We start from the raw sequence: 14,140 nt of genomic DNA on the forward strand, positions 1-14,140 counted from the left end.
AATCTCCAGCCCAAAAACTATACTACTTTCTTGCATTTCTTTGTGCATGATTGTACTCGGATGAAACGATGACAAACAAGGTGCTCCGCAGTGACTACTGTAGTCAATGGACCCTTTTGGTTCTTCCTGTGCATCCGGTACTGAAGCCACCTTTTGAGAACGTGATGCTGCCCTGATATGGGGCTTCTGAAGTCCTACATGTCTTTACCCTGACAAGGTCTCAGCCAGACGGTTCGGGGCTGCAGAACAGGCAAGAACAAAACATACTATGAGATTCTTACTACACGCTGTATAGAATCCCCATCCAAACAATGCAGGAAGTATGGGAAAATCGCTTCCAAGTCATGACGAATACTGTATGATCTAGGGTTAGGGTTAAAATGGCATGATTGGATAAAATTACTCAATGAAAACTACCACAAGGTTCTTGTACAAAACTCCGTGGCTTGGTCCAACCTTGGTCGAGCCCAATCCGTGACAAAAGGCGGGTATCCATTGTATGCTGTTCACACCAATCCCTAACAAAAAGCAATACGATCGGTGAGATGAAACGAGTAACAAAAAAGGGAAGATGGTAGAGTAATACAATGTATCAATAGACATGATCTGAAAACTCATTCAGATGAAATTGAGGCAGTTCGTACCAAATAGGACGTGGGTAGCAGCCACTGCAGTCGCTTCAATCCAGAATTGCTTGTTCTGGATATTGCCGAGCATTGTATATTCGACCCGGCTATGCCTGCTTCAGCTTCATCGGCGACGACGTGATAAAACGCGAGATGCCTGGATGTCTTTTTTTCTTCCTCCGTAATCTTCGTTCCTCCCTGGCAGTGTTCATTGCTCTCTGAGCGTCATCAGCTCTTCCTCCTCTGACTGCTTGCTGGCCTTCTTCCGGGCCTTTCTCTCTTTCTTCATAGCCCTCTTTCCCTTCCGTGACAACTTTGGAAAATCCCCCTCTGGTCCGTCCATGATGCGCCCCGGATGAAAAGGGTTCCAGACAGCCATTCCAAGTGCATCGGTACGGCTTCGAGAACATAGAACCAGACCTCCTTTGTCGAGAGATCATTGAGCTTGCGCTGTGCGATGCCTCCGGCGAATTCCACCAGACGGTATACGATACGGGTCTACATATCGTGGTGTTATCAAAGGAAGGGAGCACTTAGGGAAAGGCAGGATGGATTCGCACGTACTGTGATGGTGAAAAGTGTGAAGTACATCACGTAGGTTAGGATATGCCACTGATCACTCCTCTCCTGAACTCCGGCTCCGCGGCGCATGAGGAGATGAAACTTGATGAGAAGGCAGAGAAAGCAGAGAATGAACACCTGCTGAATGGCAATGCCAGCAGTATAGACACGCATGCCAATGGGGGCTGCTTTGCCGGTACTGTCTGCGCTCATGCCACCCCCAACTAATTGGGTGAGGAAGGCACTAATCTTGGTGTCAGGGTGCTGCGCACTGTGAAACCATGGGAAAGACTTACGCGATATCCAACCCAACGAAAATCATAGCCATCCTCTGCGCACGAATACCAAGGATCTTTTTCTCGGGAAGGTAGTACCAGACCATGCGCCCAAACACCATGTAAACAAAGGCATTGAGGAGGATCGGAGCGAGGTAGATCAGCAACATGGAAGGAATAAGAGGTCCGCGTTTTGTTTGATCAACAGTTGCTGCGGCGCGTGTGGAAAAGGCGACTGCTTCCCAGGCGGCGGCCATGATCACGACCCAGCAGTACCGCCGTTTGTAGAGAATGGCCTGAATCAAGTGAGCAAAGATTACCAGACCGAAGAGACAGGCAGATAGAATGGCCGCTTCGCCGCTGGCGCAGTATGGGAACTGCGCACTCAGGCTTCCGAGGTCTTGTTGATTCGTAATGTCAGCTTCTCCTCCACATTTCGAGGTTCAGAGCGTGTTATTCACGTACCGCACTTCTGTGGCAAGCCCATGATGATTTGGTCTGTATTACCAGGAAAAGATTGAACAGTCGATTCGATAGAGACCGGCGAGCTAGGACTATTTGCCCTCGAGTCTAATAGTGGAAAGGACACTTTGATAGGGAATTACCTACGTACACAAGAACGGAGTATTCATAGGGCTCTTGCAATTGCATGCTTGATGCTGGTTTCGGTAGATAAGTCCTCAAACTACTTCAAAGCCCTGCGGACCCTCATTGTTCAAGGAGAAGATCGACTGACTTCAAATTTCATGTGGCTTTGATTGATCACTTCTCAAGTTGGCCTCGAAGCCTATGATCTGATTTGATCTTGCCTTGTCAAGGAAGAATCGATGACTAAACTACAAGAGATCGATATCAATCATAGGCTACCTAATCACTACCGGGTCAGAAAATCGAAAAGTTCGACTGCTGGAGTGTCGTTGTCCTCGATCTTTTTCCCAAATAGGTAATAGGGCTATGGAGCATCGTCAATCTCTCGAGAAGACTTGGCATTCGACGGACTGAACGACCATTGGGCTACCTATTAACCTATTTTCTCCAACCAAACTCTCTTGAACCTGAGTTCTGGCACCGTAACAGAGCCCACACGTCGTCTCCCTGCTAAGCCCTGACCTAGACACGTACGACTAACTACATACTCGTACTGGAGTCGAGCATTGAGGTACATCTTAGCCTAGGAGTGGAGCAATTGGGGGAGGGAGAAACGGAGATACCGGCCTAACCTACCTTCAGTTTCATTGCACTCGAACTGTTACTGTAGTTACATTTATTTAAGCGCCGAGAGGTATTTGGCACTTAGGCACAGGGAAATCGACATCTCATTCAACACCCTGTAACAACCCAAAACTTCGGTAGAGACGACGCAATTGCCACGGAGCGAACAGTTAGGGTCAGGAAGACTATCAGGATTGAGTACGGAGTACTGTACTAGGTACTATGGAGGCTTTGTCAGATCTTTCAATGTTTTGTTCTGATCTTTGGCGCTAAAACGAACGAGTATAGAAACTCGTAGGCCATGCAGGAGTACTTCTACGAGTACTCCTAAAAGGTCCTGAACTTGCACTTAGGATCTGAGGGTCTCCGTGGCTGCGCCACCCTCGAGGGTCTTGAAGACGGGTCGTAAGCTGTGTGTCGCACCCGATGCTACAGGTCACGAGTAGAGGACAATGGACGCAACTCGGAAGAGAGTGCCGAGAGAGGACGAGTACTCCGTTCGGCTTGACTTACACTCCCTAGAGGTTGGACTTCCCTAGCCCCAGGTTAGCCCTAGGTGAGGGTCAACTAGGGAACAAGGAATATGAGTACATTTGCCTTGTTTGTCCTCGTCACAGCGACTAAAGTACGTACAAATACAGTAACTAGTCTTCTCATAGCCGATTGAAAATAGGGATTTCTATCATCGCATCACTGAGCGTAAGTTCTCAAGGGTATTATGGACAGAGCTGTAACTGTAAAACATAAGCATCGTCAAGAAGCTCAGGTGACATCAAAAAGAAGCATTCCGAGTCTCAAAAGCCAACGTATATCAAATGTCCCGTAGCCAGCCCGCTAATGTACCATCAACTCTGGCTGCTGCTGGTGTTGAGATTTGTCGGTGGGGCCCCCCTTCGTCGTTGTTGTTGTTGTTGTCATCATCAGCTATTTCGATGTCTTCATCGCCCTCGATCTCGGCAACCTCTTCTTCGTCGAGGTCCTCATCATCCAGCTCACTCTCATTCTCGATGTCCTCACTGCCCGCCTCCGAGTCGGAAATATCCATCTCGTCGTCCTCAGCAGCTTCCCGCTCCGCTTCTTCAAGCTCCCTCATCAGCGCCTCTTCAAGCTCCCGTTCTTCGGCGCCATAGTTCTCGCCGTCATCATCATCATCCACAGCATCTGGATGTTCTGGAGGATACTCGGCGGGTGCGGACTCTTCAGAATCCCTAGGACATAGTCAGTCTCGATATGCTCCAGCACCGAGTGGATCGCCACATACCATTTGATCGCAAAGCGTGTTACACGGGGCTTCTCTGCCAACACGTTGCGGCGCACTCGCTCGATGATTGGTTTTGGTGGAGGGTCCTGGTTCAGCTCATCTGAATCGTACTCGTTGTTGACGTAGTATCCAACACGAACGAATTCGCGACCGTCATAGCTGCAGGTGAGGAGAATCACGGTGACCCCCAAGATCTCCGACGGTGGAATGCGCTTCAAATCTGGAGGGTCGGCCTCGAAGATGAACTTGTTGACGCCCACCGGGATGGGCCCAACCAGAAGCGAGTCAAGCTCCTGGTCATATTCGGATCTGCCTTGTTCATCAGCACGGGTGGGAATGGCATGGGCCATACGAGTACATACGAAGTGGCGGAACCGACGTAGGTCAGCTTCCACTCCAGATCTATGGTCCGCAGGTCAGTCGAGACACGTCAATCACAACCAATCAGTCGATGCATACCTTTTTGAAGCTGCTCCAGACACTCAAATGTGATCTCGAACTCGTAAGGAGCCAGAAAAGGCGCGGGGTTGTTCAGCACCTTGACACCGAGCAAGGAAACAACAGACATGATGACAACTGTAGTAGTGTACGAGGAAACGCTTTTTCAGACGGTGCAAAGTCAGTGGTAAAAAGAAAAGAGGAGGCAAGAATGATTGGCAATAAATATGGTAGAGTGCAACTCTGGTGATCTTGCACTATTGAAGACCCAACGCGAACGCGCCCAAATGACAGATTCGCGTCAGCAGCTGCAGGTCGCGCCATAAAATCACGTGACACCAGCACGCATACCAAAAGCTGAAAGCTCTGCTCTGGGGAGCCGGATTCGGCACTCTTTGTCGCAACATTCAGCCACGCGCTTCTTCGTTTTATGTTTGTTTTTATTTTGGCGTTCTCGACACTATCAGCTTGCAGCTCTCGAGATTCTCTGTTGCCTTTCGATCGGTGAGATCGAGTCATGGAACAAATTGGCTAGGCATCTACTAACGTTTCCCTCTTCGTTTGCGCGTTCGGTAGCTGACAGAATCCGTCCCTGCATCTCATCCGCTCCACGTTCAAACCATGGCTGAAGATGAGGCCGAGAAGGCATTCCTCCAAGCGCAAGCCTCGAATACAGACGAATTTCCGATGGAAAATCCCGCCGATGGGGTGCCTGACTCGGAAAACTACGATCCCTCCATGACTGTGCATGATCAATCCTCAACTCCTTTAGCAGATACTAATCGAACCCAAAATGAAACGAATGACTCTCCTGTAGTCAATGAGCCATCCGCTCCATTGCCCACAGAACACGTGCCTGCGCCCACAGAATCTACAGAGAAAGAATCTCCTCAGAGCACACTCCCTCCACATCCAACCGGAGTGGATTCCCAGGACCCTGCTCCGGCTGCTGCGTCTAATGTGTCAAAGACAAAGACAATTGGTGGCTTTGTCGTGGATGACGAGGATGGGGAAGAGAATGACCAGGACGATGCAGAGTACGAACCCCCTGGGGTTGTGGGAGGTGTGCGCGACATGGGGCAAGTTTCTTCAAACGTGTCTGAGCGTCCCGTCTCTCATGAAAATGCAAATGAATCTGTTTCTACCTCTGGTGTATCAATACAACAACACCCTGTGCCTGAAACGGCCAGCTCCAATGTTTCTAATAATGCTCCTTTCCCTCATTCAACTTCCACCCCTGTGCGGACTGGTCAGGATGTGTACACACCGCAGGTTCAGCAGTCTGGTGAGCACAGTGATAGCTCTGCACCGACTCCCAAACCATCGACGCCGGCTGTGATATCTTCGCCCAAGGGACGATTGCCACATGATCGTGTTGGAATGCTGGAGGATAGGATCAAAGACGACCCGCGTGGGGATGTTGATGCCTGGTTGGAGCTCATTGCCGAGCATCGAAGTCGGAATCGGATCGATAACGCCCGAGATGTCTACGAACGGTTCTTCAAGGTCTTCCCATCATGTGTATGTCCCTGTCCCTTTTGCCCCTCTTAGTGACCGATGACACTGATCCCAGACTGGCAGGCCGAGCAATGGATCGCCTACATCAATATGGAGTCCGAACTGAATGAGCTGTATCGTCTTGAGCAGATCTTCAATAGGACTCTGCTACATCTTCCCAACGTGCAATTATGGACTGTGTACCTTGATTATGTCCGTCGACGCAATCCACTAACCACAGATACAACAGGCCAGGCAAGACGTGTCATCACATCAGCGTACGACCTGGCACTGCAACATGTGGGCATGGACAAGGATGCGGGTACTCTCTGGACGGACTACGTACAATTCATCAAGTCCGGTCCCGGTAATGTTGGCGGTTCCAGCTGGCAGGATCAGCAGAAGATGGACCTTTTGCGCAAGGTTTATCAAAGGGCCATCTGCATACCGAGTCACGCACTGAACACTCTGTGGAAGGAATATGACCAATTTGAAATGGGTTTGAATAAGCTCACGGTAATTCTTCCTGTCTACCAATCCGATCAACATTCACTTCCCTGTTTAATCTGACGTTGAGTTTCAGGGGCGTAAATTCCTTCAAGAGCGGTCACCAGCGTATATGACGGCAAGGAGCTGCTTTACTGAATTGCAGAATATTACTCGCGACCTCGATCGCACAACATTACCTCGGCTTCCGCCCATTGCCGGCTCGGATGGGGACGTTGAATTCGTCCGCCAGGTCGATATCTGGAGGCGATGGATCGAATGGGAGAAGGGCGATCCGCTAGTCCTCAAAGATGAAGACCCATCTGCTTACAAGAATCGAGTCGTGTATGTTTATAAACAGGCGTTGATGGCATTGCGCTTCGTCCCCGAAGTCTGGTATGATGCCGCAGATTTCTGTTTCCAAAATGGGCTTGAGAGCGAGGGGAACGACTTCTTGAAACAAGGAATCGACGCAAATCCCGAAAGCTGTCTCTTGGCCTTCAAACTAGCCGATCGAACGGAAATCAACACCGAGTCGGAGCAAGATCCCAAGAGACGCGGGTCCAAGGTCCGAGAGGTTTATGATCGGTTGCTGGATGCCCTGTACGAACTCATGGCGAAGGCTCGAGCTCGTGAGGCGCAGGACGTCGCTCGTATTGAGGAAAACTATGCCCAGTCGCAAACTACTGCTCCTGACGAGGACGATGAGGAACGTGCCAGCGAAGCAAAGGCCAAAGAAGCAGCCAAGAAGAGCCAAATCGAAGCAATCCGACAGGCCCACTCTATTCAGATCAACATGCTTTCCAAGACCATCTCGTTTGCGTGGATCGCCCTAATGAGAGCTATGCGTCGCATCCAAGGCAAAGGCAAACCAGGGGAACTTGCGGGTTTCAGGCAAGTCTTTGCGGATGCCCGCAAGCGTGGGCGGATCACTAGTGATGTCTACATCGCTAGTGCTCTGATGGAGTATCACTGCTACAAGGATCCGGCCGCTACCAAGATTTTCGAACGGGGCGCTAAGCTCTTCCCTGATGATGAGAATTTCGCCCTCGAGTATCTGAAGCATCTCATCGATATCAACGACGTCACCAGTAAGTCTACCCGTTGAAGATTGTTTGCTGCTTCTTTACTTATCAATCTGTAGATGCTAGAGCTGTTTTCGAGATGGCTGTCCGGAGGCTAGCCTCAAATCCGGAAAATGTTCACAAGGCCAAGCCTATATTCATGTTCATGCACGAATACGAATCCCGATACGGCGACCTAACCCAAGTCATCAATCTAGAGTCGCGAATGCGCCAGTTGTTTCCTGATGATCCTGCTCTTTCGCATTTCGCTCATCGTTATTCAGCTTCATCCTTTGACCCTACTGCGGTTCGGCCGATTATATCTCCCACGCAGGCAAGGCCCAAGTCCGCAGCTGTCGTAGAGCAACAAGGCTCTGCGCAAGAAACACCTACTCGATATCCAGACACGTCGTTGACGCAGTCGCCAAAGCGACCGTTCCCAACGGACGACTTCGACGACCCCAATCGGCCTCGCAAATTCGTGCGTGCCGAATCGCCGCTGAAAACCGTGGCCGCTCGCCGCCCGGATCAGCAAAAACGTCTTCAACCGAGTAATGGCAGCAGTGGCCAGTATTCCCGACAACCCGCCTCAGAACCATTGCCGCGTGATATCATCCATCTTCTAAGCATCATTCCTCCTGCTTCGACATACAACGCCACCCGGTTCTCGCCGGAGAAGCTAGTCGATTTGATCCGTCGAATCGATATTCCGTCTTCAATATCTCAAATTCGCCCACCGGCACCGACCCTGCATGGTTTTGGAGCAGGATCTCAACCTTACTCAGGTATGTTACCTCGCGCCAACTTTCTGGAGGAAGTGACTGACAGTCATTTTACCTGTAGGCGGCTTCTAAATACATTGCCGACGATTTCGTAGATGGCTCTTTTGCCCTTCTCGATTCGATGTCGCCCTCGTGGTTCTTGGCGTCTCGAGCCAGAGTACGATGTTACGTGCATATGGGCATGTTTGATGAATTCCATCACGATTTGCGTCGTTTAGCACGAAATTAGGTAGGTACCTATGGAGGACGGTTTTGTGGGTTATCAAGCATCATGTTCTTGGCAGCAGCCATGATGGTTGAATCAGGATATGTACAATAGTCTTTCTCAGGTTGATCAACTGCGATTTGTTGCGTTCGCTTGATATTCCAGATGTGATGTATAACATCCTTGTTTGACTGATGCAATCAGATTGCACATCACGACCAGCAATTTCCAAGCCGCTCACTTCTCAGTCTCGGTGCACTGAATTGCTGAAGACTCTAGGATTTTGTTGCGTTCACCATTAGTGGCGTTTATTCCTTCACGATAGAATCCTGCCTTGTTCCATGGATGCCCCTCAGGGCCTGAATCAGATCCAGCAGCCCTGACAGGAGGGTGTGTTAAGGGACCTGTCCCCCGATCCCAGATCATAAGGGAACTCCCTCGCTGATGGCCAATTCTTGTGTTTATTACGGAGAATAGGCTACTCTAAGCGACGCTCCAGCCTGTCTAAGGATGAGCCGGTTCACAACTATAGTCCTAAATGTAAACCTCTCATCCGACACAAGTGAACAGGAGCTCAATGACATCACGACGCGCTCCCATTCTCAATTCAAGGAATTCAATCCTCTCTCATCTTTGTGAGCCGATTCTACGTATCCACAGATGAACCTTCTACAGATAGGGGTCCTCTCAAAGAAGAACCATCGCCGCAGTAACTTGCATACCTTCCACTTCTGGTAGTTTCATCGCTCACACACCTCCCTGCCTCCTTCCTGCTTGTTGTCGCACTTGAAGTGCGTGATTCCGCCTTCCTGCCTTTAAATACTCTCTTCTTCCTCTTTCTTTTTTCTTTTTTTTTTTTTTTTTTTTTTTTTTTTTTCTTTTTCTTCTTTCTTTCTTTCTTCTCTCTCTCTTCCATCTTCGTCCACTGACGGTCGGCTGCCTGCAAGTCGACGGAATCGATCCGTTTAGCGCCCGCTGCATCGGGTAGTACAGTACCTGCAGTTGACCCAGGCGGCCCCTTTTCCCCTTTGCCACCATCAACACAGAGAGGCGCTGGCAAATGTTACACTGCTGTAACTGTCTGCGATGGTTACAGTTACACTTCTTCCTGGGCGGGTTGTCAACGGCCTCGAGACGTTTCTTAACCTAAACTTTCTCGACGGAAGAAAGCCACAAGCGGCGTTTGAAGCCAAGACGTTGGTCGGACCCGCTTTTTTCCGATTCTGGAGTCACCTTGCTGAGTCATCACCCTGCCTGCGGGATGGTTCAAGCACCCGCATGGTCCATGCTCCATGAGGTTGGAGATCTCCGTCAGTATTATTTAATATGTACCTGGTAGATTATGTATTGGCCGAGATCCCAGATCGAATGGCGGATTGACGGCAAGGCAGATTCTTCTTCTTCTTCTTCTTTCTTTTTTTTTTTTTTTTTTTTTTTTTTTTTTTCTTTTTTTTCTTCTTTTCTTCCTTTTCTCTCTCACCTTTCAACTTCAAGCTTCCTTTTTCTGTCGTGATCCGCCTTGAACCACACGCTTGCTTCTTCATAAGAAGAACCCAAACTCTGCCTTCATTGAAAGCTGTTTGCTTTCACTATCACCTGGTAAGTCAGATTCTCGGCTATAGGTGCCACGTGCGTCCCGTCATGAGTCCCGCTTGGTGACTACTTGCTCTCCTGTGAACGGCTGATTGACCTTGGTATCATCTGCGTTTCATGACCTATTACTTGACATTATGTCCATTGAAGTTGCCTATTGTCCATGTAGTCTGATAACCCACAGGAGTGACTGCTGACCATCTGCCTTGTGATCCAGTGCCCATCTTTCAATCACCATGGCTGCCAAATCTGCCTGTTTGCAAGGCAGCGGAGACCCTGCCAGGGAGCAGGCCGTGACTCTCCCCGCTGCCTACAAGAATTTGGATTTGCCAGCGAATGCTTATCCGGTCAATGGCTCTGTAAGTTTACTCTTGTGGATCATCCTGTTCCTCGTCGAGCCTTGTTTGCATGTTGTCTCTTGTTGGACAACTCATCACTGTTCTTTGGCATGACCATCATCTCTTGATTCACCTTCACTCGGCTGTCTGTCACTCCAATCTGTTGCTTAGTTCAAGATACATTATTCCATCTGATTCAGTCGTTTGCTGTCTCATTCTTGTTCCTGTAATCACCATGCTCTCACTAGAGTCTGCATTTTGATTTTGGGGGGGGGGTGAATGAATGCACCAGTTTTTTCATGCTTATGGAGCCCTTCCTCAAGCACCTGTTCATGTCGTACTCGTTCCACTGCATATCTTCGTCTACACGCCCCCCGACCAAGTCGAGTCATCCTGTTGCTCGTCAAACTCATTGCTCTCTTTCTGTTTCGCCTCCACGATATCCTTCTACACAAAATGGCTGGAAAGGGCAAGAAGTCTGCTGGAAATTTCGCTAATAATTGGGCTCATCAGTTCATGAGTGGACTTGCGAGTGTCCCTCGTCCAGGATTCAACTCGACTGGTCGTGAGGCTTCCCTGAAGCTTAACGCGTATCCCATCGAACAGTTTCCAACTCGGGACGTGTATCAGTATGATGTGAGTGTCTGTCATGGTAAGGTTCATGGAGTCATGACTGACTGTTCCTGATCAGGTCACGATCTCTTCGGAAAATCCCACAATTCATGTGAAACGCCAGTTGGCCAGAAAGGTCTGGAACTGCGCGGAGCGCCGCCAGAAACTGAAGCAGGTCATTTGGGACGGAGCCAAGCTAGCTTGGTACAGTACACTACTGAATTTAATGTCTCTTCTGCTGACAAGAGCCTAGGTCGTTCAACATATTCCCTGACACAAGCATTCTTGTGGACCTGGACGTTGAGTACGGCCACAAGGATGCCTCTTTGAGTGACCAGTCCCATGTCTACCGTTTGTATGTTCGCAAGTCGAAGAAGATCAATCTTCAAGTTATCGATCTCTGGCTGCAAAAGAAGATGCCATTCGATGAAGACGTCCTTCAAGCTCTGAGTAAGTGAGAAGCATCCGTGATTCGTCGGCACATTGTTGATGAAACAGACTTCTTGGATCATCTCATCCGCGAGAATCCAAGTCAGAAGTATACTGCGTTCAAACGGGCATTCTACGATCCGGATCATGAGCCCGGTGCCTTCCTCGACTACACCATCAACGTCTTTAAGGGATGGTACCAAGCGATCCGTCCGACCATTGTAGGTTTCCAACAACACCGTATTCCCGGTTTTGAGCATTTCTTTGACATGTTTCATACAGGGGCCTCGACTCGTCATTAATGTTGACATTGAAGTGTGTGCTTTCTGGCAGAGAACGTCTTTAGCTGCCCATGCGCGGACGCTAATCAATGCCATGAACATCGAGGAAGTTGCTGATCGAGCGAAACCTAAGAATGACGATCCCAACGGAGGTTACATTGTCACTCCAGAGCACGATTACCTCTGGAGCAAGCTGAGACGTCTTGAAGTAATTCCTTGCTACCATGGCACTAACGTAAAGCGGAGTTTCTTCGTCAAATACATCCTGCCGGTGGATGCGAGCAAGTTCGAAATCAAGGTCAAGGACCCTGTAACCGGCAAGGAGAGACCGGTTACTCTGCAAAACTACTTCAAGGAGAGATATAACATCCAACTGCGCTGGCCGAACCTGCCGGTAGTTGAGATGTCTAAACCGGGCATCTACTACCCGATGGAAGCTGTGGGCGTTGTCGGTCTTCAGCGGTACAACTTCAAGCTCACCGAGGAGCAAACTTCGCGGATGCTGAAAGTGGCTGTCCAGCGCCCTGCAGACCGTATGAAGAGCGTTGAAGAAGCGAAATCTCGCCTTGATCATGGCAATGACCCGGTGTTGCGCCATTTTGGTATGCGAGTCAGCAACGACATGATTCGCACCAAAGCCCGCATCCTTCCAAGTCCTGAAATTCAATTCGGGAATCAGAAACACAATCCTGGCACTGCTGGCCGTTGGGACTTGCGTGGGAAGAAGTTTCTGAAAGGCAACCGTGTCCCTCTTCGCTCGTGGGGTTGTGGAATCATTACTTATCGTCGCAATACGCTTGAGATGACCCAAGCCGAGAATTGGATCAGCGGCTTCATGAAGACATACGCTGGCCACGGTGGTCAAATTGCCAACAAGCCTGTCATCACCGTGCTGAGCGGCGATATTGCCAATGCAATCGCTGCCCTGTATCAGAAGACGGGAAACACCTTCAATCAACGCCCCCAGCTGCTGATTTTCTTCGCGCCACACAAAGATTCCTGGACGTATCTTCGCATCAAGAAATCCTGTGACTGTCGCTTCGGCGTTCCATCGCAGGTTCTGCAGTCCCAGCAGGTTGTCAAGATGAATCCGCAGTACATGTCCAACGTTGCTATGAAAGTCAACGCGAAGCTTGGAGGTGTGACGGCCCGGAGCATCCCGAGGCACCCAGACTCTGCCTTCCGTCCAGGTTCGATCATTATCGGGGCGGATGTGTCGCATGCGAGTCCGGGCTCCTGGGCACCTTCGCTCTCGGCTATCGCCGTCTCCGCCGATGAATACGGTGTCAAGTATATGGGGAACTGCGAGACGGGCTTGCAGAACGTTGAGATCATCAGTGAGGAGAACATGAAGGACATGCTTACTCCGCTGATTGACGAGTGGACCAAAACCGTGGGCAGAGGTCGTCGCCCACAGTATGTGTTCTACTTCCGTGATGGTGTGTCCACCGGCCAGTTCCCTCAGGTTCTGTCACAGGAGGTGCCGGTCATCAAACAAGTCATCATGCAAGGAAGCGGCGAAAAGAACCCTCCCCGTGTCTGCGTGGTGATCGCCAACAAGCGTCATCATATTCGAGCGTTCCCTGACCCCAAGGACAAAGCTGCTGCGGACAGGAACGGCAATCCGGTGCCCGGAACTCTAATCGAAAGAGACATCACCAGTCCCCATGACTGGGATTTCCTGCTGTATCCGCACGTTGCTCTGCAGGGCACTGCGAGAGCTGTCCACTATCATGTGATCAAGGATGAAATCGGGTTGAAGCCAAATCAGTTGCAGAACATGATCTACGAACACTCCTATCAATATGTGCGGTCGACCACTTCGGTCTCGCTGTGTAAGTCTCATCATTTTTGCCCTGGATTCCAACCAAAGTTACAAGAGCTGACACCTTCGGCAGTCCCTGCAATCTATTATGCACATCTGATTTCAAACCGTGCCCGTCACCATGAGAACGTGCCCGCAAGCCAGGGTCCAACGAGCGGCCCTTACATCAAGTTGACCGACAAAGCCAAAAATGCGCCAGACGAACAAAGTTTGGGCAATGCGCCGAAGCGTCTGCTGCAGATGGTGCGCAATGAAACGCGTAACCATCTGGAGATGTGGTTCGTTTGAAGGAAGTGCTGCATACCGACAATTTGACTCCTGGTTTGTAGCGTTGATTGCTGCAATTTGCTTTCGTGATTGTCTGTCTGACTTATGCAATCCGAGTCAGAAGGGATCGATTGTTCTCAATGAGAGCTCTAACGAGCCCTTGGCTGGTCTTGCGAACATTCAGATGTGACATATGCACATGTCTTCATGCTGATTGATCTTATGTCCTATGTGCTTTATTTCGTGTGACCTGTCACCATCCGACGCTGCGTAGACTCTTGAGATTGATCTCGCGCTGTCGATGGTTTCATGGCACAATATCAGTAGTTGCCTAATAGTAAAAAAAAAAAGTTGCAGTGCTCTCACTTCTGCTCGAGGCTAAACTGTC

The 14,140-nt window shown here is 49.8% G+C and overlaps 4 protein-coding genes across 4 annotated transcripts; 2 read left to right on the top strand and 2 right to left on the bottom strand.

Annotated features, from left to right (window-relative positions):
- Positions 1–834: 834 nt before the first annotated feature.
- Positions 835–1,949, bottom strand: VTN31DRAFT_5513 (uncharacterized protein; the record flags this gene model as incomplete). The annotated part of the gene is made up of 5 exons (XM_069406021.1): positions 835–939; positions 1,023–1,124; positions 1,191–1,431; positions 1,484–1,862; positions 1,928–1,949. The coding sequence occupies 5 exons, from the start codon at positions 1,947–1,949 to the stop codon at positions 835–837; spliced, it is 849 nt and encodes a 282-aa protein (XP_069259670.1).
- A 1,536-nt stretch (positions 1,950–3,485) lies between these two features.
- VTN31DRAFT_5514 (uncharacterized protein) lies at positions 3,486–4,503 on the bottom strand (the record flags this gene model as incomplete). The annotated part of the gene is made up of 4 exons (XM_069406022.1): positions 3,486–3,882; positions 3,936–4,244; positions 4,298–4,337; positions 4,395–4,503. The coding sequence occupies 4 exons, from the start codon at positions 4,501–4,503 to the stop codon at positions 3,486–3,488; spliced, it is 855 nt and encodes a 284-aa protein (XP_069259671.1).
- A 491-nt stretch (positions 4,504–4,994) lies between these two features.
- On the top strand, positions 4,995–8,274 carry VTN31DRAFT_5515 (uncharacterized protein; the record flags this gene model as incomplete). The annotated part of the gene is made up of 5 exons (XM_069406023.1): positions 4,995–5,894; positions 5,955–6,386; positions 6,454–7,447; positions 7,501–8,205; positions 8,264–8,274. 5 exons carry the CDS (start codon positions 4,995–4,997, stop codon positions 8,272–8,274), a joined length of 3,042 nt encoding a protein of 1,013 aa, XP_069259672.1.
- Positions 8,275–10,236: 1,962 nt separating this feature from the next.
- On the top strand, positions 10,237–13,773 carry VTN31DRAFT_5516 (uncharacterized protein; the record flags this gene model as incomplete). Its single annotated transcript, XM_069406024.1, has 7 exons — positions 10,237–10,359; positions 10,852–10,974; positions 11,030–11,154; positions 11,204–11,400; positions 11,449–11,600; positions 11,662–13,495; positions 13,559–13,773. The coding sequence occupies 7 exons, from the start codon at positions 10,237–10,239 to the stop codon at positions 13,771–13,773; spliced, it is 2,769 nt and encodes a 922-aa protein (XP_069259673.1).
- Between the last annotated feature and the right edge of the window lie 367 nt (positions 13,774–14,140).

Source organism: Thermomyces dupontii (assembly GCF_041956625.1).
Source record: "Thermomyces dupontii strain NRRL 2155 unplaced genomic scaffold VTN31scaffold_5, whole genome shotgun sequence".
Classification (NCBI taxonomy): domain Eukaryota; kingdom Fungi; phylum Ascomycota; class Eurotiomycetes; order Eurotiales; family Trichocomaceae; genus Thermomyces; species Thermomyces dupontii.